This window comes from Fundulus heteroclitus, chromosome 11 (genome assembly GCF_011125445.2).
Source record: "Fundulus heteroclitus isolate FHET01 chromosome 11, MU-UCD_Fhet_4.1, whole genome shotgun sequence".
Classification (NCBI taxonomy): Eukaryota; Metazoa; Chordata; class Actinopteri; order Cyprinodontiformes; family Fundulidae; genus Fundulus; species Fundulus heteroclitus.
In genome coordinates this window covers 23,542,542-23,568,931 of record NC_046371.1, presented here as the reverse complement: position 1 = coordinate 23,568,931, position 26,390 = coordinate 23,542,542, and the positions used below count along the sequence as shown (strand labels likewise).

General features: G+C 38.8%; 1 protein-coding gene across 4 annotated transcripts in view; it reads right to left on the bottom strand.

Moving 5' to 3' along the window:
• Positions 1-26,390, bottom strand: part of LOC105919898 (disks large homolog 4) — a gene marked incomplete in the record, with an annotated part of 106,632 nt that overhangs the window by 50,424 nt on the left and 29,818 nt on the right. Inside the window, 1 exon segment of one of the 4 annotated variants that reach the window (XR_004931930.1) lies at positions 11,386-11,856. Coding sequence is in view for 1 of the 2 variants with exons in the window: in XM_036143182.1 (XP_035999075.1) it covers positions 11,386-11,487 (102 nt within the window). 4 annotated transcript variants of the gene reach the window in all.

The window sequence follows — 26,390 nt, the reverse complement described above, 5'->3', positions numbered from 1 at the left end:
TTCTATCACCTAAGCAGCAGAAAATAATCTCCCTACACATAAAATATGTAGGCCAGAACACCTCCTGGATGACAGTAAAAAAGCTACACCCCACCCCACTCTAACATACACTCTAAGCAGCCTCACGTTAAAGGGTTTTCTATCGTTAAAGTTGAAACATGTGAGGAGAATGACTGATTCCTGTACAGAACGTCCAACGTTACTTTCAAAGTACTCCAGCTGTTTGTCTCACACTCATCTGGACTTCCCTTTTCTCACCAAACACCATCAGAAATACCGTCCTCCTTGTCTTCTCAGTTTATTTTCACTCAGAAGTGTCTTTGCAAGTGCTAAACCTCAAACACAGCTTTCATCTCATTTACAGTCTCACAATTGCTGTTGCCAGCCAACACCCACCAGAAAAACTGTTTATTTCATGTATATGTAACCATTAAGAGATGCAGATCTCCTGCCAAATGTTACCTTCAGGCTTTACTCCAAGGCATCTCAGCACAGCACTTTGACAAGTGCTCATATCCTTTAGCTGTGCGCACTTCAACAATAACAACAGGCTTCATGGGGCGGAGTGCCTAAAGCTGCATTAGGCATCGGGATGCTAGCGTGTGCATCCAGACAGCCTAAATAAAAAAAAAAAAAATGAAACTATAGCAAAGGAGAGCTTCTTTATTCCCCCCACGGAGACGCTCTAGATTCACCGTCTTCACAGAAATATAACGGACCTATTGGGTAGTCATTAATCTCTTTGCAGGGCAAACCGAAAGCTTCCAGTTAAGCAGTTTTTCTAGCAGTTTTCTCATTAAAAGAAGGAAGAGTAGAATTGCATTCACTGGGATAGTAAAAGTGTTTACATGCAAATGAAGGACATTTGAACTGGTGTGTTACAGTGGATAAACATGACAAAAAAATGCTAAAAGACATACTGTAGTCATGTCCAGTAACTCAATGCAATTGCATTTTCACACAAGGTAAAGTTGTTTCCGATAGCTTTCATCACCAGAAAACAGCTTTCTTGTTTTTTGTCCAGGTTATCTTTGTCGGATAACATATACTTGATGATCTGAGACATTTAGACCCAGATGGATGGATCAATGGATGGATAGATTCCCTCCTTGCACTCTTGTAATGAAAGTTAAACTTGTCCAATCTCTTTCTGATCGTGCAGGCATGAGGTTTCAAATTAACAGTAACAAGAACATGCTGTAGGTCCTTATAAGGGCAGTTTAAGGTTTAGATGAGCAACCCTGAGGATGCTGGCAGCTGTGTATAGCAATCTGCCACTTGCAGACTATAGTCCCTACAGTGGAAGGGCTCATTTCAAATTCTTTAGAAACCTCTTTAATTCCCTTACCAGATGCATAAAACTGCAACAATCTTCTCTCTGAAGGCCACATACAGCTCCTGCACTATGGTACTATGGTCTTCACTGTCGCTTTAACTGTCTGGATGGATGAAAGGATGGACGGATGCATGGATATAATTTATGTAGATTATGAGCTTTAAAACCCCTTATTTTTCAAGCAAATTAAGCAAATCAACCATGTGTTAAATTAGGCATGTGTCGTTGCTTTGCATTGAATTGCGATGGCGGCTGCTGTTTGCAGATTAGAAGCATTTGGGCTGCACATCGTCTCTATCTCTATTTTGAGGGAACCTATCTAATAAGACTAACTGGAAAATAAAAAAATAAAAAAAAATCACTAAAACTTTAAAATAGCTCCATATCCTCAGCACTACACTTTCAGAAGCTCATTAATTTTCCAGATAACCTTAGACTTTCTAAATTAGAACAAAAAAATAAATAATCGGAAATTGTTTTGTACCTTGTTTACTTGAAGGTTATAGCTACAATTTTAATATCAAAATTATACATTTTAAAAAAATAATACATCCACAGAACGTCTAAAATGATGCAGAAAAAAAGTATTAATTGTACAGAAAAATAAATATATAGAATATAAGTAACAGTTTTATAGATATTTATGAATTTAAATTCATTTGAATATCTTTTTCACTCTGTACTTAACTGTGTACTATAACAGTGTTGAACAAAGAATGGATCCGCTATGTTTTTGCAAGAAATAAACGATGTGGCTGCCATAACAACAAGGTCGTCTATTGTCTGTGAATGGTCCACAAGAGGGCGCATTGAAAACATAAATGCCTTACAGCTCACTCAAGTTACTTTCAAATATAATATATTTTTTGGACAAAATGATGACAGTTGTTATAAAGTGAGCCATAATATTGTGTAGGAAAGGATGGAAATATTTTCTTTCCTGTCCTTTTTAAACTAATAAAGCGCATTCAATGGCGATGCAGAAGTTATACTGTTGGGCATGCGCAAATGAGCCGATGGTACGGATCGTGCTACCGGTACAGCTCGGCCAGTGACAGGGAGGTTGCTGCTTTCCTTCTGGATAGGTAAGTTTAAATGTTTGCTAATGCCAAAGACCTGGCAACCGGCTGACAAACGGTACAACTGAGGTTGGAACGAGAGAGGGCAAGTGTGCCACCTACTGGCCAGGAGGAGTTACATTTGTAGCTATTTTTTTTTTTTTAATGAGGCAAACAATTTTTGTCTTTTTCTGCACTGTTTTACACAGCACAACATTTTTGTCCAAAATATTGCCATGGTCATTTTTGTTCTTCTTATCTCAGTGATATTGTATGTTCTGTCTCATCACTGATAAGCAACCAACATGTTTGCATCCTTCTGAACTCGAACATTCACACTGGAGCTATAGATAAACCGAACTGTGCCGAGGTTTACCAGAACTTGCTGTTAGGTATGAAACTGAACTGGATGATGTGGCTTAATAATATATGAGAAAGCTGACTAGTTTTTAAGGGATTGTTGGTTTGCAGGAAACCAATCCAAGAAGCATTTACAACTTAAGAAAACCACAACCTTTCAAAGGGGTGAATCGGATATCTGTGAAAGTGAGTGGGATCTGTTATGTGTCTGTAGCTTTCAACTAAAATTGCCTGATCTAAACTGCAAGCTTTGCTCCATTAACCGACGAAATAGTTTTCTTAACATCAGCCTGAATGAATGAAAGGCTTGGCAGTGACAGGCAAAGGTCTGTGAATTCATCCCCTCCCCCCCTGTGCGTTGAAGCATGTGCACACCATTTTTATGCTGAGTGCATGCATTTTGACGTTTGTTGCACTCGCAGTGAGTGATTGTTAGTGTTAAGCCCCACCAGTTTTCCGCAAACACAATTAAGCCGGTGGACGTCGTGTTACCCCATCTGAGAAGCTTTAAGCAAATTAACAGGCGGTAAAGGGAGCAAATGATCATGAGGTTTGCTTTTCAAAATGAGCCTTTTAAGCAGAGAGGGGAAACGGGTTGTGCTTAGGAAGTACAGGTTACCTTGTTACTGGATTGTCGGGCAATAAACAGTAGAATCAGATTTTTTTTTTTTTGTAAAGAAAAATAAGCCCAACAGACAAGAACACACGTAGCTCATTTTATTGCTGATCTTATGATTGATGTCGATGTCTGCCTTTCACTGCAGCTTGTTCGTTTTCTTTTACGGTGAAAAATGGTGTCTTGCAGGCTTATTTATTTATTTTGCTGTTTAGGGCGATTTGAAACCCGATGCGAGATTAACTGTGACTCTGTTCGGACTTTATTAAAGCTCAGAATGGATCACCTTTTACAGTTTGCTGATACATGTCTGTGTACCAAATGCTTAGTGAGGTCTATGGCTGAAAAATAATATCCTGTTTCTGACAAGACAACACCACTAGTTCAGTTAATATGGCATTAATTTCAAGCCCTCCACTGACTTTAACCGGTTGAACCGCCTGTTTTTTTTTCCTGTTTGATCCCTTTATAATAGAAATGCACGTGACAGTACTATACATAATAGTGTCAATAATTCATTACAAACTGTTGCAAAACATGTGTGTTAACTTTAGGAGCTAGATTTTGATGCAACATTATATCACCATTTTCAAAATAAACTGGTCTGACAATATATACAATGTTGAAGACGACACAATAGCGGTTTTATATTTATAAAATATGAGAAATCATTATTTGTGATTAAATCATAACAATTTAAATTGACCTCCTTCTGGTACTAGTTATTTCAAATGTGTGAGCTATGCAAAGGCCAGTATGACATTCTCATGGTGTGAGAATCTTGAGCGAAAAAAGAAAGATTAAGGTTTCACAGCATAAACAACACAAACTTTGAAAGCAAAAATGTTCACTATTACCAGTTTGCACAGTGGTGCAGTTGGTAGCGCTGGTGCCTTGCAGCAGAAAGGTCCTGGGTTCAATTCAAGGCATGGAGTTTGCATTGCCTCTCCAACTTGCCCTTAACTGTGTGTTTGTGTTGTGATGGACTGGTGACCTGCCTGTGGGGTACCCTGCTTCTTTGCCAATGAATGCTGGAGATAAGTACCAGGCCCCCAATAATGGATAGCAGGATAGATAATCTAATTGCTTTAATTTAAAGCATTAAATCGACAGTTATTTATACCCAGTTGATCATTCCTGTTGTAATAATTAACTTATAATATATATTAACTTATAGATTTTAAACTGGATTTTGAATATTGAAAAAACACATACTTGATTTAGTAGTAGTTTCATGTGTTTATCGTGCAGAAAATTACAATTTTCTGCTGTTCTGCTCTTAATACATTCCTAAAAGCAGAAAAAGCTCATATTACTTGGTTAATTCATCAGACCATCTGCTTGAGTAGAGCCTGAAGTCAATTGCTTGACAGATGTTTGTACCTTATCAACTGCATTTTTTAAAACACCGTCACCTCTGCAACAGTGATGTGTGACTCTCCTTTAGTTTTCCCACTGTAGCTGCATGTTTTTCACAGAATCCAGTCAAACAGTCCAATTTGTCTTTCCTAGAAAGAAAAGTAAAACGCTGGTAGCATTCAGAAAAGGGCGGAGGAGGTCTATGACCGCGTTACACAATGTGCCACGCAGCCAGAGAAAACGTTGTTCAGTCCGGTTCTCTAGATTTACATAAATCTGCTGCCCTAAAACTGCACTTTAAAAAACTTTTTAAATCTTCTTACCAATCATTTCCTGCCATGTTGGAACCTCTGCAGCAGAACTCTGTAGTTAGTCTTTATAATTGGTGTTAATTTTCCCAATTTTGCATATATACGCACCTGAGTCGTGCAACTGCTTCATTTTCTTACAAATGCTTATCTTTAGTGTCACACTGTGTGCTTCCATTTGCCTGTCAATTTGTTAATAATACAAATACATTTTTACCACTGCACGACAAATAAAGAATCACTCTATTAAAAAAAAAGTATTTCAAGACAAAGTTGGATCTGACGTGTACCAAACATGTTTAGACAGTGTAAACCGAGATCTCGTCAGTAAAAATATATTCAGCAGCAGCTCTGTAAATTTTCTGTCTTTCATGTCTTGCGTTACATTGTGTTCAGTGATCAATGACAGCAGCGAGGTGGGCTGCTACGGGTTCCTGCTTTCTTCTGCTCTAATTATCAGTCTGACTGCACCATAACCTGTGTTATCATTTACCAGATTAGCCTCCAATAGCAACTAAACTCGTTGCTTCCCCATTTATTAGCCAACTGAGCCATCAGCTGTTTAGCGTTTTCCTGCTTCGATTTTTACCACAGTTGAACTTAGCATTGCGTGATTGGAACGGAGCATCGCACGGTGCCGTGCCGCACACCTGGGAAGCGCATCTCGACTGAGAAGCTCAGACCAGGCTTGCCAGTTCCAACCTGGCATCTCTTCAAAAGTGGACGGCTTAAGCCAGGTGGTGGTGGTGGTGAGGGAGTTTGTTTGAAGCTTATCTGTTGGAGACTCAGAAGCAAACCTGTGCTTTCTGTTACGACATGACTTCTTTATTTAGGTCTGGGTAACCAAAGCGAGGAGTGGCAGCTAGTGTTTGGAAATATAAGTTACAGTCTGCCGTCAAAACACGGGACAATGCGCCTCCCGTACAGGACACTTCAGTTTGGCTAAAAACATGGGATATCCCAGCTGTTGGCAACCCTAGCTCAGACCAACGCAACACCGTCATTGGAATGAAGCTAATAATTAAACAGCGTTAGCTTAAGCCATCCGGGAGGTTTACTACTTCACTGTAGCAGATTCAGTTTTACTGACATTTTTCCATTGCTCTCATACATTAGTGCTGGAGAGTTAGCTTGTATCAATAGCATAGCAAGTGGCACCATTCAGCATTTCATTGATTCCCTGTTTCCCCCACTATATTACAGGCCTGGTAAGCCACCAGGCTTTACTTGCCCCCCGCTAGGCTAACGGGTCTTTCGGGCAAACGCACGCACCGCGGCGCTGGGAGACCCATTGTTTTCAATGGCTTGCGACGTGTCAGGTCAGTTTATCGCCGCGTCAAGCAAAGCACACGCACAGTGCAGTGCACCGCTTGGCGAGCCCGCGCACGATGCCGCTCGGTGCGCAGTGACGAATACGCGCGTGGTCAACAGGAACCAGGCCATGAGCCGGAAATACTAGAAAGCAAAATGGAGAAGTTAATGTGTGTCTGAATTCCCTGAACTATATGATGAAGTTTGAGATTGTATCCCTCTGGAAACGCAGCTCTTTAATAAGCCTGAACTCCCCAAGCTGCTCTCTGAGCCTGAGGGTTTTATGCACCCACAGCCTCTTATTCCTTGCTACTCTTTCAGCTAACTAGCATTGCTAGTGCTAGCACTTGCTTCATGTGACAGACACACGTTTGCTGCTGACAACAAAGCAAATTGCTAGGCAGCACAGTGCAAATCGCATCCTATCTGAAAGGCCCTTAAGTGATAGTGACACCAAAGAGGGTATACAGTAGGGTTGTCAAACTAGTTAAGATGTAGAGAACAGCTAGAAGAAAACATGCAACGCTCTTTATAGACGAGACAAACACAAAAGCATTGAGAAGCTTTCCCAGAAAAACAAAACTAAAGAAAGCAGCATAATGAGACGCTGAACAGTGCTACACGCTAAGTAAAAAAAATAAAACTAAAAAATTCTATCCATGTTCTGCGTTCAAATACAAGTGGAAGATGTTTACAAAAGATTGTGCAGCACTGTATGTGCCTCTGGGTTTATGAGATCCAAACTGTCAGAAGAACTTTGTGGCAGCCATATTGAATCTGATCTTCATGGAATCTCAACTTCCAAGGACGAATCAAATGCACCATTGTATTGTCAATGAACTACCATTACTTGAACATTTGTTTGCTTCAATCAGAATCAGAATCAGAATCAGAATCAGAATGAAGTTTAATCGCCAAGTAGGTTTGCACTTACAAGGGATTTGACTAGGTGTTGATGGTGCAGACAAAGATTAAAAAATACAATAAAAAAAGCAGATAATTTCACTGTACAGGCGCACAAAAAAAAAAAAAAAAACAAGGTTGCAAAGCAGATTTGAGCTAAAATGTTTGTCTCACTGGATCACGAGTTAATATCGGCGCTTTACATAGTTGCTGCTGTAATTTCTTTGAAGTGACAGTCAGATCTGGATCAAAAATGAATTGCTCAAATGGATAGTGCATAACATAAAACTTACAGTAGTTAGTAAAACATGTTGCATACAAAGAAGACCAGACAACACCATATAGCAGAACCCTCACCTAGTCTTTCACCTCATGCTTTCTGATTCGCTAATCTCCGTTGTCTGATTGGCTGCTCGGAAGCGAGTGACGGCAGATCATTTTCATGTCCATTTCCCAGTAAAGATATCACTAAATCAATTCTCCCAATGAGGTAATTATCGATCCTGATACTGAGATGAAGGCACCTTGATCCCCGAGTTGTAAATCATTCATCACATGAACAATCCCATCAACACTTGATCCTCTGCCTATTGCTCCATCTCCCAGGGCCCTCTGCTGTGAGTGCTCCGCCGCATCATCGCCTGAAGACAAACTCCAGCAAGGCCAGCTGCTTTTGATTAAATGTTGTGAGGCCACTGATGAGCATAAAGCGTAAAAAGCACATTAAAACACTGATGTATGCTCACACAAAAGCCAAAACCTTCGTTAATTAAAATGTACAATTTGAACTTGTGCCAGGTTTTGTTTAACAACAAAGGTTACACAAATAAACTTCCTTGGACCGTCACCTCGGGGGAACGACCAGTTCTCCTATAGCAGAGGTTTTGCAAATGCTGTCCTCCAGAGAATAATAAAAACAAGAGCCTAAAACATAAAATATAGATAGCTGCGGCACATAGAGTGTTCCAACCCATTGTTGTACATTGCAGCAATATACTGTACATCTCCGAGATCCAAATTAAATAGCGCCTATAACAACTTCCCAGGAGACTGCGACAGAGTAAACAAAAGCTGTTGGGGTTACTGAACCTGCACACAAACAATGGCCTTGAAAGAAGAACTCTTTCAACTCTTAATTAGACATTATCCAGAAATTTTTATTTATTTATTGTGAATGGCCTAATACTACAGGGAACTGAGCATTATTTAGTTCCCTGTGGAACGTTTGAGAATTATTTCTGAAACGCTCTAAATGTGCAACACATTAGTTAAAGTGACTATGGTCTCAAAATAACATTATGTTAAAAAAAAAAAAAGCATCAGCTTTTGAATATGTAAGCTAAGATATTAAATACAAATTAAAATCCCTGAGCATCATTCATTTTCAATTAAATGCAAAACCTAACTTCAGGATGGGGATTAGATTAAGATTTATATAGACGTTGGGAACTATTAACACTAGTAGTTTAACATTTAGTTTTACATGAATAAACTTTTATTTTCAGATGTTATTGAGGCTGAAAAAAATCATTCTACTGTATTATTATTATTATTATTATTACTGTATTACAAGATATACACTGACTAGAGTTTATAAAGTAAGTAAGCAACAACAACCTAATTCATTATTACTAACTGGCAGAAATAAGTTGGTAAAGAATTAGGTTTATTAAAATAAGTAATTGTTTTTGTTATTATTTTTACTGAATGTGAATATGTATTTATTTGTTTCTTCTTCTTTTCCTTCTTCTCATTACTATTATCATCATTATCAAACAAATTAAAGCACAGTATATTAATAAAAATGTATTTGATGGAATACATTTGTGTTCCGGGTAGAAATGAATCAGCTAGTGATCAGAATATGATCTCTGCTTGATTCACCTCGGCTGGTGATTGTCTGGTCGAATACCAAAAACAGCAGATCAATTATTCCCTTTATCCCTGTGTAGTTTCTACAGGAAACCTCCTCACACAGACCAATATCTTCTTTTTTATTCGCACCACCCACTGGAACACAAACTTTCTGTCATCAGAGCCTTACACCATTGAGCCAAACATGTCCCCACTAAGACAGAAGGGAAGAACAAGGAACATTCCACATGTTGAAAGTCTCTGAAGAGAAGGATCCCAGTACATGTTAAACCCAACAGGACCCTCAGACAGAGGCTGGTCCATCATAAGGACAAAACTCCCAAACCTAAGCTGAGCGGAGTGGTGTATGCAGTTCAATGCAGTGAGGAATGTTCTGATCCTTAAATTGGAGAACCCAAACAACCTCTCCACAGACGCATGGCTCAACACAGGAGAGCTACCTCCACAGGACAAGACTCTGCTGTCCACCTGCACCTTAAGGACAAAGGACACTCTTTGAGGACCAAAGTGTTCACATTTTGGAGAAGACAGATGGTTGGAGAGAGGGCTGAAGGAACCATTTACATAAAGTGAGGAAAACCAACCTTAAACGGAAGAGGAGGGCTCAGGCTTCAACTTTCAAAAACGTACGACACAGAAATAGGTTTGATTCCTGCAAAGATTCCCCCAAGTTCACCCCTCTATGCATGTGATCACAACATTCCTCCTGTGAACCAGGCAAACCATGAGCCTAATGACTCTCCACTGTTGGGGCGATTAGTTCCAGGTGAATTTACATGTGGCTCCAAGCTCTAAAAAGGCCTCGTCAGCAGGTCTATAAAGCTTGGAACTCTACACTACTCCAGAAATTTTGAACTGAGAAAGCTTCCATGATGGCAAGCGAAATGTCTTGAGTTTTAGAACAGAAGTCCATTTTTTTAACCCTTTTTTTTTATTCTGAAATGTTGGCAAAACCTTTGGAGATGTCAGGGTTTAACTTCATTACCTATGAAATAAACACAGACTCTACTACTTTTGTAACGCTAACTGCAATAACCATGCTTATCACTTATATAAGAGGCTTACAGTTTAGAATTGTGGAGCGTGATTTCTCTGGATGGGTGATTGGAGCCTAAATCAAAGGTAAAAAGAAAAAAGAAAAATATACTGTATGTTTTCTTTAACAGAGGCAGAAAAAGGAGAGGTAGCTATGCGAGCAGGAATCAGGTGTGTACACGTACACATGGGAATATCTGTGCTTGTAGTACTCCTGCCGAGCACAGCAGGACCACCCTCTCAGAAACACAAAAAGCAAACATCCACAAACCAGCAGCATCTTTCAAATAGGGAAATGCACCTTAACAATAAACACAATCAATGACGTGTACTATAAATACGTAATTTGGTGTGATGGCATCTGACAAGGTTGAAAACTTTGGAAGAAAAAAAAGAAACATTATACTTAACACACATTCATCAATAGTTTTGCACCATGTCCACCTGGAGTTACCGCACGTTTTAGTCAAAATCCAAGTAGAGTCTGGCAACTCTACGTTATATATATATATATATATATATATATATATATATATATATATATATATATATATATATATATATATATATATATATATTTATTTATTTATTTACAAGAAAAGCTGTTTTCTCTGATAAGCAGCAGGCAACCACTGCTCAGTTCTGATTAGGAACACAACAGGGATGGAGGAGAACAGCAGGAGCACAGTTCATGTTCCCTGGTTTGCAGATGGGATTATGCCTGTGTGTCAGTGTATGGTTTCCCTGATGATGAATGATATCTAAGTGGCCCTGAGCATTAAAGTGCATCTCCCAAGGTCAAAATCCTATCATGCAATTTGCTCTGCTGGGCTGTGAAGAAGAAATGTGAAACTAGAGGCTTTAATTTTTTTGCCAAGCTGCGAGCGGGAATCTGAAAATGAACGATATGTACTTATTAGAAGTAAATATGATGATTCCCCCCCACTAATACCAAAGAATAGCTCTCAGGAATAAAAGGCTACTTTTCGAGGATGCCGCAACCTGCTGTGTATAAACGGAAACCAGTCACTTATTAGAATAAACGCTCGATCGTGCGGGGACCAAAAGGTAAAACCCGAAACATGTGTGGAAGATGTTACTGTGGTAAAGAAACGGGGCTAACCAGGCTAACCACAAAAGCGCCCTCCGTTGAAACAAACAAGACGGCATTTATTTGCTCTCCAGAGGCCTCCGTTAAAAACACAGATTTACACATTGGCTCACCTTACACCCGAACATCAGAGAGAGGGTCCGGTTGCTGCAGATGACCTTACACTGGCACATGACCGGTGAGAGACACTTTAAATTCCTGACAGGTAGAGACATTAGTCCGGAGCCCCTCAGACTTACTCACGCACAACCGCCGCACGATCAGAGCAGCCGGAGCCCAGCCGAGACTGAGGAGCGTGGGGATGAAGGGGTCGCTGATGCCCCGGTGGAGAAAAAAAAGATAAATGAAAGAAAAAAAAGGCCGCCTGCCCCAGTGCGACCGCCAAGCCGTCGCCTTTCTTTGTTTTTTTTTTCTTTTATTTGCGTCCGCATCTAACCTGAAGAATCACCCGTTTCTATCGCGAAAGCGTAAGTCCACACATTTTGCCTAGAGGTCTGGAGCAGCAGGAGCATCATTCACAGTTTGCCTCCTGCTCTCTTTTACCCCGCTCTCTGCTTGATCACCCGTAAAGTTTGTACACAAAGCGCAGCGGGATTCTGAAGAGCGAACCGCACAGGCCACTGATGACTGCCCCACTATTCAACGAGGAAGAACCGAATAAAACCAAATGCAAACAGAATGATGTTGAAAAAAACACACACACACAAAAGCAACATTTTAGTAAAAGCAGTAAGAGTTGTAAACGCATGAAGAACGTTGCATCTGGCTGGCTTGTTTGCTCACCACATGTAATAGTGTGATCGCTGCGCCCCCTGTTGGCGGATGACAGAATTAAGCACTGGGAGCTGTCTGAGGTGCTGAAATCTACATGTCAGTGGAGTTCCTGTTGTTCATTCGCGTCCATTACTGACACACGACTGTTTGAGTTCATAATTTGCAGATGGCAGCATTTCATACATGAATCCACGTGCAGATTGATATGCCTGAATCCTTTACATCAGCAACTAATTCTAATACACGCCTTCATAGCATGGGAAATTACAAAAGCTATTTTCAATTCATGATTTCAGTGATTAGGGGAAGTAAAGTATAAAGTTTGATTTTATGTCTATGCATTTGGCAGATGCTTATACCCAAAGCGACTTGATTTGAGGATATATTAATGCAGGTAATATCAAAACAAACAATAAGCTTCTAAGGAGGAAGGTGATTGATTAACTTGTGTCAGAGGTGAACAAAGTGACATTGTATAAATAGAATAAAAGCATAGTGGGAAGTGCAGAAATAAAGTTCAGTATTGGGGACTTGGCAAAATATGCTTTCTGAAAACACTGGGTCTTCAAGAGTTTCTTGAGGATGGCAGGGTCTGTTCTGGCAGCTCTCGGTTGATTATTCCACCATCGTGGGACCCTACCCTCTTGAGCATGGGGTAGGCAGTGTAAGCAGATAATTCATTGATGGTAGGGATGGCATAAGCTTTTGTGAGAGTTTTTATGTAAACGGGAGCCATTTAATTAAACACTTTGTAATACAACATCAGTGACTTGAATTTGATGCGGGTGGTTGAGCCAGTGGAGCTCACTGATCAGAGGGTCGATGTGTGCTGTTGAAAACTGATTGAAAGACCAGACATGCAGCAGCATTCTTAACCATCTACAGAGGTTTTACAGCACAGGATGGACGGAGGACCAGTCAAGAGGGCATTCCAGTAGTCAAACCAATTGCGACTTATGTAAATACACAATTGCTTTTTAAACCAATAACTGGTTGTGCCACCCTTTTTGGGGAAAGACCGTCATTTAGTGTTTACAGTAACTGGCAATGAGTCTTACATTACTGTGGAGTTTTTCTGGACCATTTGTCTTCAAAGAACTGTTTAATTTCAGCTACACTGTGGGGCATAAATGGCATGTTTATGGTCACTCCATCTAAGATAAATATTTTTGTCTGCACTTTGCCTAGGCCTGAGGTAAGTGGGACCTGCAGGGATTTAGATGTTGTTCTAAATGTCATTCTTTTGTGACCTGTAGCAAAAGATGTGTCCCTATGTATTCTTGAGATAATTTTGGGCAGTTAGTCAAAGCTGAGATGGGTCACTATTTTTCCAGGTTTTCTCCATTATGGCTCTCAATGAGTCTAAAAGCCCAAGAAATGACTTTATAACCCTTTTCAGACTGACAATGCAATTTTTTTTTATTTCATTAGATTAGGGCATGAGGCATCACTTTTTTTAAATTATTTTAGCCTACTTCATATTGTCAGACAAATTATATTTGAGGGATTTCTTTATTCTGCATGACAGGCAACCCTGGTCGTTCACCACCTACACCAAGCCAAGGTGTTGGTAACAAAATTCAACGTAACTTTTTTTTTTTTTTTTTTACATGTCCTGTCTGGTGGTGTAGCATTAATAATTGCCTTCTTAGTGCCAAAAAGTACCCCACAGATCTACTTTCACAAGTGCAACATTACTGCTTTCACTATGGTGCTCCACTTGATATGTACGCAAAAAACTTTATTGGATATTATTCTGGGATTATTTCAAATACAATGGACACAGAAACAGAAAGGTAAAAGAGAAACAAATAGAGAAAGGTGAGGCAAAGTATTAAAAGGAAAAGAAGATGACAAAAATAGAACAGAGGGAAAAAAGAGTACAAGACATACTGGATCTGCTTCTACATCTGCAGAGAGAGATATAAAAAGAACAAAACAAACATATATGGTATCCCAAGTACAAACTTGATAACATCATTGAAAAATACGCGGTATTATTTAAAATTCCATGACAGCTAAAGCTAACTATAGGGTTTATCTGTATTGAAATGAATCAGTAAGCACCTGGATCTATGCACCTGTGGGTGCTTGAGTGCACTTGCATAGGTAAGTTTTTTCCTCAAGATTATTGTTTAATAGTGGTTGTGAGGAGCCAAACACCCACCCGGCAAACACTGGGGAGACCAGAGCCCCAGATGCCCGAAAGGGCCCTCAGAGCATAGGAGCCCAAGAAGGACCAAAACAGGCATAGCTGCATCCCCCATCCCAGAGGAGAGCAGAGGAGAGCCCCTGGAAATCCTCCAGCAATCACAGTGCAGAAGCTCCAGGGGTCTGCAGCGAGCCTGTGGGGTCCGTTGGTAGTCAGCTACACCAGAGCAGATCCAGTTATGGGCCCAGAGACCCGAGGCCCTAGTGCACACGGCCCCCCAGCAGGGCCCTACAAAGCCAGGGAATTCAGGCCCTGCGGAGCAGCCACCAGGAGTGAGCCAGCACACACCTGAGTGCCCAGCTCCAGACATCAAGAACCACCAACACACCAGTGGGTCAAGGCGCCAACCACCGGCAGGGAGCCTGATGAGGGAGGTGGGCTCAACACTTGATGTTGATAACTAAATATTTTGTTATACATAGTTTAACAAAACAGGTCAATCATAGTCTAACATGGGTCAAGGTTGATGTGGATAGCTTTGATACATTAATTATTGAAATCATCATTGTAAAAAGCTGCTTTATATTGTTACTCAGGCTATCAAGTTCCACTATTAAAATTTTTTAATGATTTGAAATATATAAGCATAACAGAAAATTTAAAACAGAAGAAAGTTGGAAAAATATTATTTTTTTTCACTGCACTATACCTCAGCACAGAGTATTTTTTTCTGTGAATGCAATAGTAGCAGTGCAGAGAAGGCAGACCACTTATCAAAGTGGAACCACTGAACAAGGTTACGGTCAGACTAAGTGTTTGAAATCCCACTAAATATACAGTAAAAAAAAAATCTATGTGACCGGTGCTAGCAATGGCAACAATTTTTGCTGAATCTGCAGTTGTTCTGGAGAAGGCTACAGTTTCACCCACAGGGCTTGTACAGCCATCCCATACTAAAAAGAAATTACACTGTTTCTCAACCTACATCCAAATCATTAATATGAAATTGGAAATCTGGTAAAATTATTTAGCACAGTGCAAAGCTTATGCTTCCAAGAAGCCAAAAATTCCCTGTTATATTATTTTGGTCTCCATCACTGCTGACTCACACCCTGATCTTTTGAAAGGTCTTTTTTTTTTAAATGAAGGAAAACGGAGATCGTAGGTGAAAAAAAAAATTAAGATTTGGCGTTTTTAAAAGTCATCTCCTTAAAACCGGACTAATCAGGTATAAGATGCATGATACTTCAGCGGATCAAACGGTGTTACAATTGTTATGTTTTGTAGTTAAAAAATTTTTAGAAAATAGGGAACTAGTAACAGAGGCAGTCCAAGACTTTAAATTCCTCTAAAAAATGTATTTCACAGTTTTGGTGAAATGTTTTACCTTTGTCAAATAAAAGCAGAAAAAATATTGAATTATCAAAATTTCTTTATTTATTTCTCTATTAATAATTCTCTTCAGCTATGACGGTTTTCTTTGGTATGTGTGCCACGAACACATTTTCAAACTTGTCCTGTCCTGAATTAAAATTCCTTTTTTCATGCCAGCAGGATTTTTAGGTTACAGTAAAATGAAAACATTCTTTTGAAAATCAGTGCATATTGGACAGAATGAAATGTGTAAAGAAATCAAAGAAATAATTGGAAGCTCCTTCAGAAAAAAAAGTCTATCGGTTAAGACCATTTTTATGATTACAGGTAAGGTTTAGTTTAGTGAAGCAAAGTATAAAGATGCGATATTTGCTTTTTGCACGTTATTTTACCTCCCAATATCTATTTATTTCATGCGATGGATATTTTAGTTGTATTAATCATTAACCACAGGCAACTGTTTTCCCTTTTTTTCCCAGAGAGAAGTTCATATTTTTAATCACTTTTATTCATATCAATAATGTGTACACTCTTAGCAAAGAATCTCTTGTGCTTTACACACATTAGTAAACTCAACTAACCAAGAACAATATATGGTTTTCTCACAAAGGAAATTATTCTTTCCATGAAGACATAGTATCAAAGCAATTTTTCTGTCCCTGTGACATCTGGCATGAGCAATTTCTCTCTAATTGCTTTTAGTGGCAGCTACACTCATTATTACTAATAAATTTAAAGGAAGACGTGCAAATGTTGAAATACGTGTCACCAAAAAGGTGTCCTATGCACTTTGTAGTAATTTATTAGAGGCATGCAACATGATATATTGTCTGTGGGACAGGCCTGAACAACAGATAGTGAATATGTTCGGGGTAATTTTCCCTTCTCCAGCAGACTGGAGCGTTGACTGATCACACTGAACATATTCCACAAGAACAAACATTATGTAATCCACTAAAATTCACTCTGTTATGTCCAGCTTTGCTCTGAGATGTCCCCTGCCTTTCTTTGTGCTGCCCCGCTGAGTCCACAGGGTGGAGTGAGAGAACCAGGTAGGCTGGATTTAAATATTGTGCATTCATCTCAGAACCGACTGCGGCGCAGAGCTCAAGGCTCCCGGGGTGATGTCAGCGTAAAATCGAATACAGAGACCAATCTCTATACACCGGTGTGCTGCTGATGGTTCTTTTAATACTGTCCTTCCCCCAGAGCGTGGGGGGATATCCTAGGAAACCTGCAATTTGCTGAACTCATTGGCAACTTCACCACGTCCACACAGAGGCAAGTGATAATCCCCAACAACGATTAAAGGGCTGGTTTTAGCTAAACACATTTCTGCCTTTTAAGGATACAAATGCCGTCAATAAACGGAGACACTGGAAGTTTGCAGATATTTTTGTGATTCTGACAGGGCAGCTCATACAACAGGACCACGACAAATCCGCATAACTGTGTACATTTTCAATTCAATCAGCACCAGAACACAAGCAGCCTGGGGATAAATAACTATCTATACAAGAAACTATTGATATCGTTTAAGGTAAGTGGCTTTTCCTCTCCAGTAGAGCATTATGTAAGAGCAGGAGTCACATGAAAACCTGAAGCGTGGTGTGCTGAGCATAGCATTACCATCCTAATGCTGCATTGTATGAAAAGAGAGAAAAAGAGAGAGAGAGAGAAAGACATCCCCAAAAGAGTGTCTCCATGACAACATCTGCAGGGGGTGGTAGATACCTAAAAAATGGTCCACTCTCCATTCGATTAGATTCTTCTTTTGTTGCTGTGGCTATAACTGTTCTACTTTAGCAACAGTGTGTCTTAAATAAGAACTATCTATTTCAAAAGTGAAACCCTGGAGATGTTTTCATCAAAGCAGATACAGAGCATGGGAGATTTGTCAATTTCAGATTGGCTCACTGTGTTCAGTCCTGCGGGTAGAGCCAGGTGTGCCACATCTCATTCACACAAATTTTAGAAAATGATTTACTTCAATAAACTATCAGCCATTAGGAAAATAATTAACTGAATTTCCAGCGTTGTTAAATAAGTACTTGTCCACTTACAATCTTCGCTTTTGTTTATGTGTATTTTTCTCTCATTCAAATATATCAGATCATCCCAAAAACATTGTAATGGGACAAAGATAACCAAAGTTAATACAAAAAGGCAAATCACATTTTAATTTATTAAAGTGGAAAGGCTATCTAAATTAGTCTGGCCATGAGTGAGAAAGCAATGGCTCCTTAAACCTAATAACTGGTTGTGTCAGGATGAAGGGTGTGTTTAAGGTCATACCACAGCACCCTAATCAGATCTGAATCCGGACTTTGACTAGGATACGTTGAAATAAGCAATTTTAGTTTTTTGAGTCAGCCAAAGGTGGACTTGATAGTGTGCTTTAGATCATTGGCTCGCTGCAAAAACAAAGTGAGTTTAAGATGAAGGGATTTTCAAGTAAAGAGCAAAAATTATTTCCATTAACTACATCAAACCATCCAGATGTCACTGGATAAACACCTTTCAAAACGTTCAACCTTGCTCCTCACAGTCGACAAAATGTTTTCCTAAAAGTCTTTGGGATTATAAGGAAATTTTAACAATTGATTTAAGACAGATTTGTTTTCTGTTTTTGGTCAGCGATTATTTTTACCTTTGAACTCTCCCTGGAAACATCCTAAAATTTATAGTTTAAAGCTACCAGCTAGATTTTTTTTTTTTATAAGATCAATCAATCTCACAAACCCAAAGTCATTTGTACACCTAGCAAATTTAGATTTAAATTTACTTTAATTCAACCAAGAGATTTGTTTCTGATTTATTCTCATTTATTCTGTCGATAAATGAGATACTTAAAACATAAAATAAGGGGAAAAATCTGTAAGAAAACATGCCATTTCCAAAATGATTTATACTACTCATAATAATCAATGAACAAATCTTGATGAAGGGCCAAAACCTTCCTGGCCAAATAAATCCTGACCAGATTTCTGCATAATACTTTAAACTTAAATCTACCAGGGGTGCCCCATTGTGTCTCTCATTTTGTTTGGAACTGTATTAAAGTTCTCTACCTGAAGTAGGAGCTCATTGACAATCTAAATTTGTGTTGTCCCTGGAAATTGGAAAAGTAAACATCACACCTATAGAAGTCAGAATTTCCTGATATCAAATTTAATATGGCTTTTGTGACCATCCATGGTAGTATCATCAATGATTATGGCTGAAACAAAGGTAGGAATGGTCAAATATGGCTCAAATGCTTCAGAATCTATGTTGAAATATGTTAGAAGTCGCTATTTAGGCCAATTCTGGTAAGCTAATCCTGGTAAGCAGAATTTGCCTCCTTTTTCTGCAACATACTTTTGAATACTTTGTATTTTGTTAAATCCTGCTGTTGAAATCAATATTCTATTAGCTGTGTTTTGTTCTTTGTGTACATTTTGTTAGTGAAAATAAATAAATAAATAAAAACACTGGACAGTGATTTTAACCTGGTGTCCCTTTTTGCCTAAACCAAAAATAAATTCACTGCAAAGCTGAAACTAATGTATTTTACTTGCATTGTTAACTCTGTGGTATTTTCACTACAGTTCACATGAAGAAATTTCTGAAGAAATTCAAAAGTGGCAGACTGACTATTGTAAAATTATGTTTTAGCTAACTGCACCGTGGAATGTGTCAACTGATGGCTACAGAGTATTGCTTTAAAAAGAACTATAGAAAATATCATTTTACAGCCAAGCAACTCTGTCATCTGCCACATAAATGAAGCAGCACATATACTCTCCAGCTCTCATAATGTCCACCTCTCAGCAGATTTAACAGTGAACTGGAGGAGCTGGAGACACTTGGGAATCTCCTGAGGATATCTCAGCTTCACCGACTTGATAAAAACACCAAATGTGAGAATTGCAACGTTCACACCCATGCTAAACCTGCAGTTTTAGACTTTTTTTGTGTGTCTTATTTTGTTTTGCTCATGTGGCCATTTGATTTGGAACACCTAGATTGATAAAAATTAGCTTGGATTTGTGCAGGCAACACATGATGTCCGTATTTTTGAACTCAGTAAGATGAATGACGTGGATTGAAGCGTTGTCTCAGAGTAGCGGGAGAAGTCACAGGAGCACTTCAGGCAGAAGCAGGACCATTTGTGATGTTTCATTCTTCTGATTTGGTTTTCATGCAGAACCAGCCGGCTGTGAAAATCTCCTCATGTTCATGTGGAGTACTTCACAACAGCTATGCTGGGAGCACTACATTATGTATAAAGTATCCTGTGCATGAATAAAAAAAAATAATGTGTATTTTTCGAAGGTACACTTCTTATTCTTCTTGTGCTGGTGGCAACCAAACCTCAGTGACACAGATCAAACGGTCAAATTAAGCCGTTGAGAAATAATTATCTGCGCCGCCCTCCAATCGGGTGAGAACATCATTCACACTGTAATTATGAAAACGTAGAGCTGATTTTCTTCCTCTGACGAGCACACCATGTCCCACAGCAGCTATTGGTCTCATTCTTTGCAACTGCCCCCTCTCCTCTCCAACACTGGTTTATTCATGTCAGCCAACACCAGTGTTGTCATCAACAGGGCTAAAAGAAGCCTCAGCTGGACTCCCTCTCAGATAAAAAAAATATTATATATCTATATATAGAACTTTGATACCTCTCAACAAAAGGAAATGCAACCTTCTGCGTTCAGAAGTCACACAGTCAGTAAATAGAGTGCGTGAAACAGAATCTGAGGATGACTTCGATGGCTTCAGAGGTTTGTTAGAGGACATTATTGAACAATATTAGGCTGTGGAGAAGTCTGCAGCAGGTCAGTTTATAAAATAATATCTCAAGCTTTAAAGAGACCACCAAAAAAATTTAAATTGAATCCATCGTTCAAAAATGAGAGGAGTATGGCAACCTTTCAAGACTCGGACATCCGCCTTAAAGCCCTGTGCTGACTGGTGGAGCTGCAGAGAGAGTGGCAGTTCAAATGAAAAAGATTGTTGACAAGACAAATGTTAGTGTTGCCCTTCATGAATCTGGCCTTTGAGTGGCAAGAAGAAAACCAAAGTTTAACGATGGCCATTAAAAGTCCCATTTGCAATTCCTAACGCCCATTTGGGAGAGGCAGCAAATGTGTGGACGAAGGTTGAATTAGACCAAAAGTGGACGTTATGGCTTACATGTAAAAGGCTATGTGTGGCTAAAAATGAACATTGAACATGACACACCATCCCCATTGTTAAACCTGGTGGTGGCAGTATAATGCCGTGGACATGTTTTGCCTTCAGCAAGGACAGATGCACTAGTCAGAGTTTATTGAAAGATGGTTGTGGTTAAATCACATGGAAAACTTTGACGAAAGCCCATCGGAGGCTGCAAAATCATTAAGCAAAGGTTCACTTTCCAGAAGGACCCAGAACATACAGCCAGAGCTACACTTGGTTGGTTTAGATCAAAGCTCAATCCAGTGTTAGAATGGTGCTGTCGACGTTCAGGCTTAAATCCATCTGAAAGCCTTTAGCAAAACTGAGACACTGCTGTTTTCAGAGACTCCCCATGCATTCAGACTGAGCTCCAGCTATTTTACAAAGAGGAATGGGCAAACAAATACATATGCAAAGGTGACATACACCAAAGAGTGAACATATATTGAAGTATTGACTGTGAGCGGATGGATACAGTTGTACCTTGCATTCTTCAGAATTTCACATAGAAACAAGCATTTTGAAAGGCTTGTAATATCTTCCGTCCACTTCACAATTAAGCCTGAATTTCTGTTGACCAATCCCAGAACATCCCAATAAAATAAACTGGGGTTTGTGGTTGCAACGTAGCAAAATATGAAAACACTCCAAGTATGCTTTTGCAGATTATTATTAAACTGACAGCAAAAGAATAAATCAAGCAAAATCTTTTTTTTTTTTTTTAATGCGTGTCTGCTCCATTAGGCTCCTGAACCCTTTGGGTACTGTACTAATTTCAAAACTCCTCACATTTCTGAGCTTTATCGCATATTGCATGTTTTGCAAACTCCTTAAAAGTTAGAATCAACATTCGAACTGGGGGTGTTACAATTCAGATTAACAGTCAAGTGTTTAAGGTTAGTAGTGAAGTTGGCTTCACGGCACATCGCTTTACCTCTCTTACAAATAATGATATTACAATTACATTAAATGCAATTTCTTCCCTCACCAATGAGAAGAGGTAGAGCATATGCTGATAAAAATAGAATGCGTTATAGAAAGGGTTTTTGTTTTTGTATGCTGAAAATTAGATTCTAAATTCACACTGATGCATTTATGAAGATACGGTATGAAGAAATGTAGGAGCGCTGCCTCTGCTGTTTCTCATTTAGGGTTTCCACAGAGTTGAGTTGCTAAGCCTTGACTTAGTTTCTGTGGCAACTGAAGCAGCCAAGTTCCCCAATTCACTCTCTGTACTATTCTGGTAACAGAAGATGGTCACAAGACTGCAGTGTAGTCGGGACCAGTTTGCCTCAGTAACAGACTGAAATTCACTCTACAATTAGATATGAGATCAGCATTCCTGGATTTTGTGAACTGCTCTAATCTTTAAACCCTTAGCTTTGATGACAAGTGAAATAAAATCATGTGTATTTTTATCTGGATTTGCAGAGTAAAACATACTTATACGTGTCTGGTCGAACGTCTGAATTACTAACTTCTAACCCTGTAGTTATGTCAGAGGTGCCACATGTTCACTCGATGTAATGTTGATTTGTTTTCTTACCACAAATAATGTTGAAAGCCATGAAAGGCATATATGTACCTGGCCATCTCAAGCACAGTCAGGTTCGGGCATCCAACTTTTAATTTATCTCACCTGTGCTAAACAATTGTCATTTAAAAGAAATTTGCTAAATAAATTTAAACTTCCAGTCCGAACTGGAGAATCATTCATGTTGACGTCTGCTGCATTTCCAGTGTCTTCTTTCCTGATGTTTATACAGGAGCAGAAAATTACTCATAAAGGTCTTAAATCTAATTTTACATTTTTTTTTTTCAGATTTATTTGAATGCTTCTTCTTCTTCTCTGTGTGGACTGATAAGGCAATACCACACTCTACTTTTTTTTGCATAAACAAGATTTAGGCTGACACTCTTACTGTAGATTTGTGCAGAAAAATTGCAGGCTCAAATATATGCGTAAATCCACACCATTGTTTTGGTGGTGTGGTGGTGGGGTACTTGTCCCTTAGCCACCTGCAGAGAAAGCACACACTTTCGGCATGATTTTATTCAAACACTCAAAGATGGCAAAGTATATCTAAACTGGTAGATGTGTGTTTGGGATCATTGTCCTGATGGAACAAGGAGTTTCCGTCAGCTAGATGTTGATTTAATGTGTAGTTGCAGGCTTTGGAAATACTCCTCTGTCTTCATTATTCCACCGACTTGGTGTGATGCAGCAGTTCCACTATCAGGAAACAGACCCCCAGCATGATGCTGCCATCCACCAGGCTTTACGATGTTTTACCTTTGAAACCTTTACTTTCATTCCATGAAACTCATTTATTGTCATCGTAGTCAGATGGTTTCATCATTGTCTTCTCTGACTATTAGACACATTTTAATTTGATCTTCCAACAGGACAAGGACCCCAAACATGTCTGAACTGGACTTTGAACGGATAAAGCGGGTTGACATTAAGAAGCTGGAATGAATTAGTCTCACCTGTACACAAGTACTTTCGTGCACGTTTTAAAATACATTTAAGCCAATATTAAACACACTTTTCATTTAGCCCCATTTCTGCATGGTTTTCTTTATTGGTTTGATTCTAATCGTAAATGCTGTTTTTATTAGCTTGAGGTGAGTCATAATTAACAAAAATAAAGGCTTTAGAAAATCATTAGTCCTAATATTTATAATGTAAATCCCTAAGTGAATTGAATTATCGAAATAAACTAACTTTTCAATAACATTCAAATTTATTGAATATAACTGTATATCCAGCCAGAAGGATTTCTCTAAAACTTGTATTTATGAAAAATATCACTGGGTTGTATGCACTGTATGGATAATTCTAACCTTGAGCTGGTTAGAGAAAATCCGTGATGCATTTAGACCTGTGCACCACGTGTTTCTTTTTAAAACCTGTAAAGTTGCTTACTGTTTCATTATTCCGTGAAAACAATGGTTAAAATAAGCCATGAAAGGCCCCAAATTCATTTGGCAATCATGTCCACGATGACCTGCATGTAAATCTCTGACCAGATCCTAAAGGAAGCCTCAGATCATCACAAATTATTTTACTTTTTTTTACTGGACTTTAGTTATCTTTTTAGCCACCAAAATGCAACAAAGAGTCTCAGGGCACCAATCAGAGCTCAGGCTCGGTAAGATGGGAGCCCAACAGGATGTCAGTCCAACCAGCAAACCCTCCTGCCAAGATGCTGAGATTCAGGTAGATGTGGCTGGATGTATTTCTTTACTGCTCACAGCTGACATCTGAAAAACGCAGAACAACTCGACACAACAGTGATTCGTTTGTAAATTGGAAGCAACAAAAGTGATTAAAATGGGCATGATGGTGGTTGATTCAACACAGTACAACACATCCCAGTAATATATTCTGTATCCAGTCAAAAGTAGAAAACTTTGTGTTTGTCTTCGTTAAGGTTTACACATATAGACCCTATCTGTTAAAAGTACCCAGTATGGAAGCTTAATATAGGCATCGTATTTGATATATAAATGTCATAAGCTGCATGGGAATGTTGCTTCTTAAGTACTTAAGAACTAAACAATAAATTAAACTTATGTAGCACCTAAAGAAAATTGTTTTCTTTCGCTGTTTTATTTATTCTACATTTCGTTGAGTACACAGGCAGTTTTAGCTCTGTTGTTCAAAAATAGGAGCTTGGAACGGGATAGAACCGAATAAATAACGTTCAAGTTAAAACAGTCGGAGAAGTCAGGATTCCAAAATTAACAATAGATTAATAAATAAATAACTAAAAGGTTAGGATTCAAATATGGCGACGGCCAGGGAAGCTGTTTTACCTCTGCGGGAAAGTTTGTAGTACCTCTTACAAACGTCCTTTAAAGCTGTACTTTCCACATGCAAACTCCGCTTAAAATTTGTTCAGTTCAGAGTTGCAGCCGCTACACGTAACATTGATTTAAGACACACTCCTACAACAGTGTCTTGTAAAATAAAGATGTTTTCATCACAGCTTATTGTTATCGATAGGGGAAGCTGCCATATTGGATTCGACAATTGGCGTTAAAAAATTTACTGCGACTTTCCGAGGAGAAAGTTTGACTTTACAGTTGATTTTTCAGATCGGAAGCCCGGATTTCCGAGTTTTGATTGCAAATGGAATGCAACATTAGGGCTGTGAAAAATGAGGGCGTGCCCGGTGCTGCATCAACAGTGTGAAGTTGTTTTATCAGTCCTGTTGTTGGGTAATAAAGGTGATGTCATTTCTGCACCACACCGTTCTTATTTAAGTGGAATAACATTAGGTACATTTATGTTTTTTTTTTTTTAACTACAATCCTGCTTTACTTCATTAACTGCAACCTGAAACTGAATCCAATCGTGATAAATTATTAACACTATGTCTATAACTGTATTATAAGATTGTATTTATTCTAAACTTATTTTTAGTGCCTTTAAAACTAAATTTAACTGTGGGTAGTGTTAGGGTCAACCCTAACCCTAAATGTCATGAAAAATCTTTAATAATAAAATTGTAAAATAACATCGTCAGAAAGAACCAAGGCATCCAGGGATGTATCGCTACATGTGAACATTATGGTTCTGGAAATGAAACTTTATGCTGAATAACAAAAGGGGGGAATTTATTTTGTCTGCCAATCAACTTTTGTTGTAACATTCAATTAGGAACTCTTTAGATTTCTTTTTATGTTATTACACCTCGCACGTTTGTGAACTGTATCAAATGCTTTAAATTTCTTATAAGTACAGAAAATGTACAAGCAATTTTAAAAGTCTGCTCATACCTGATAAATGGGACTAAAAATCTGAAGTTTTGACATCCACGCTCAGTGTGAAAACTCGGGGGCTTTAGGGCTTCCTCTGCTGGCCAGGGGAGCTCTCAGTTTGCTTGTACTTCAGGCCAGCTCTAGCCAGAGCCATGTGAGAAAGCTGTCTACTTTCTGGTAAATATCAAGCTCCACTTCATTGTTTTCATCAAATGTTTTAAATAACCTGTGTTGTCTTTTGCTACTTGGATTTAAAGCTGTAGTGACACTAAACGTCAAATTATCAAACAGAATTAAAAAAGGGAAAAACAACAATTTACAGTTTAAAATTGGGATCTTATTCTAAAACGATAAATGGAAAAGTCTTTACTGGCAGCACAACAAATTTTTGTCTTTGGTGATGGCCTTTTAAGTCTATGAGATTGAAATGCCTTCTTGATATAACATTAAATAATTAGCTGCCTCCAGAGACTCTCTAACAGCTTGAAGTCGGTACTATGGGTGGGTCATTCCAAAATTATGACTTCCAGTCAAAAGAAATGTGGTGATAAAATTAACATTTCTTTAAGCCTAATTCTACCAAGGGTACGGATATTTTTGGTGTTAACTGTACATTTATAAGAATTTATTACAACAAAAATCAAAATAAAACAATAGTACACAACCTCTCCGTGCCATGTTGAGGTTTGGTGAAAGGCCCAAGGGCAGAGGCTGGAAAAACTGAGTACTTTAATAATACATAATAGAGAACTTAAGGGGGAATCGCAAGAGGAGCAGGCAGAATAAATGGACAGTGTAAGCGGAGAACCCAGCAATGAACAATTACAAACCTGGGGCTTA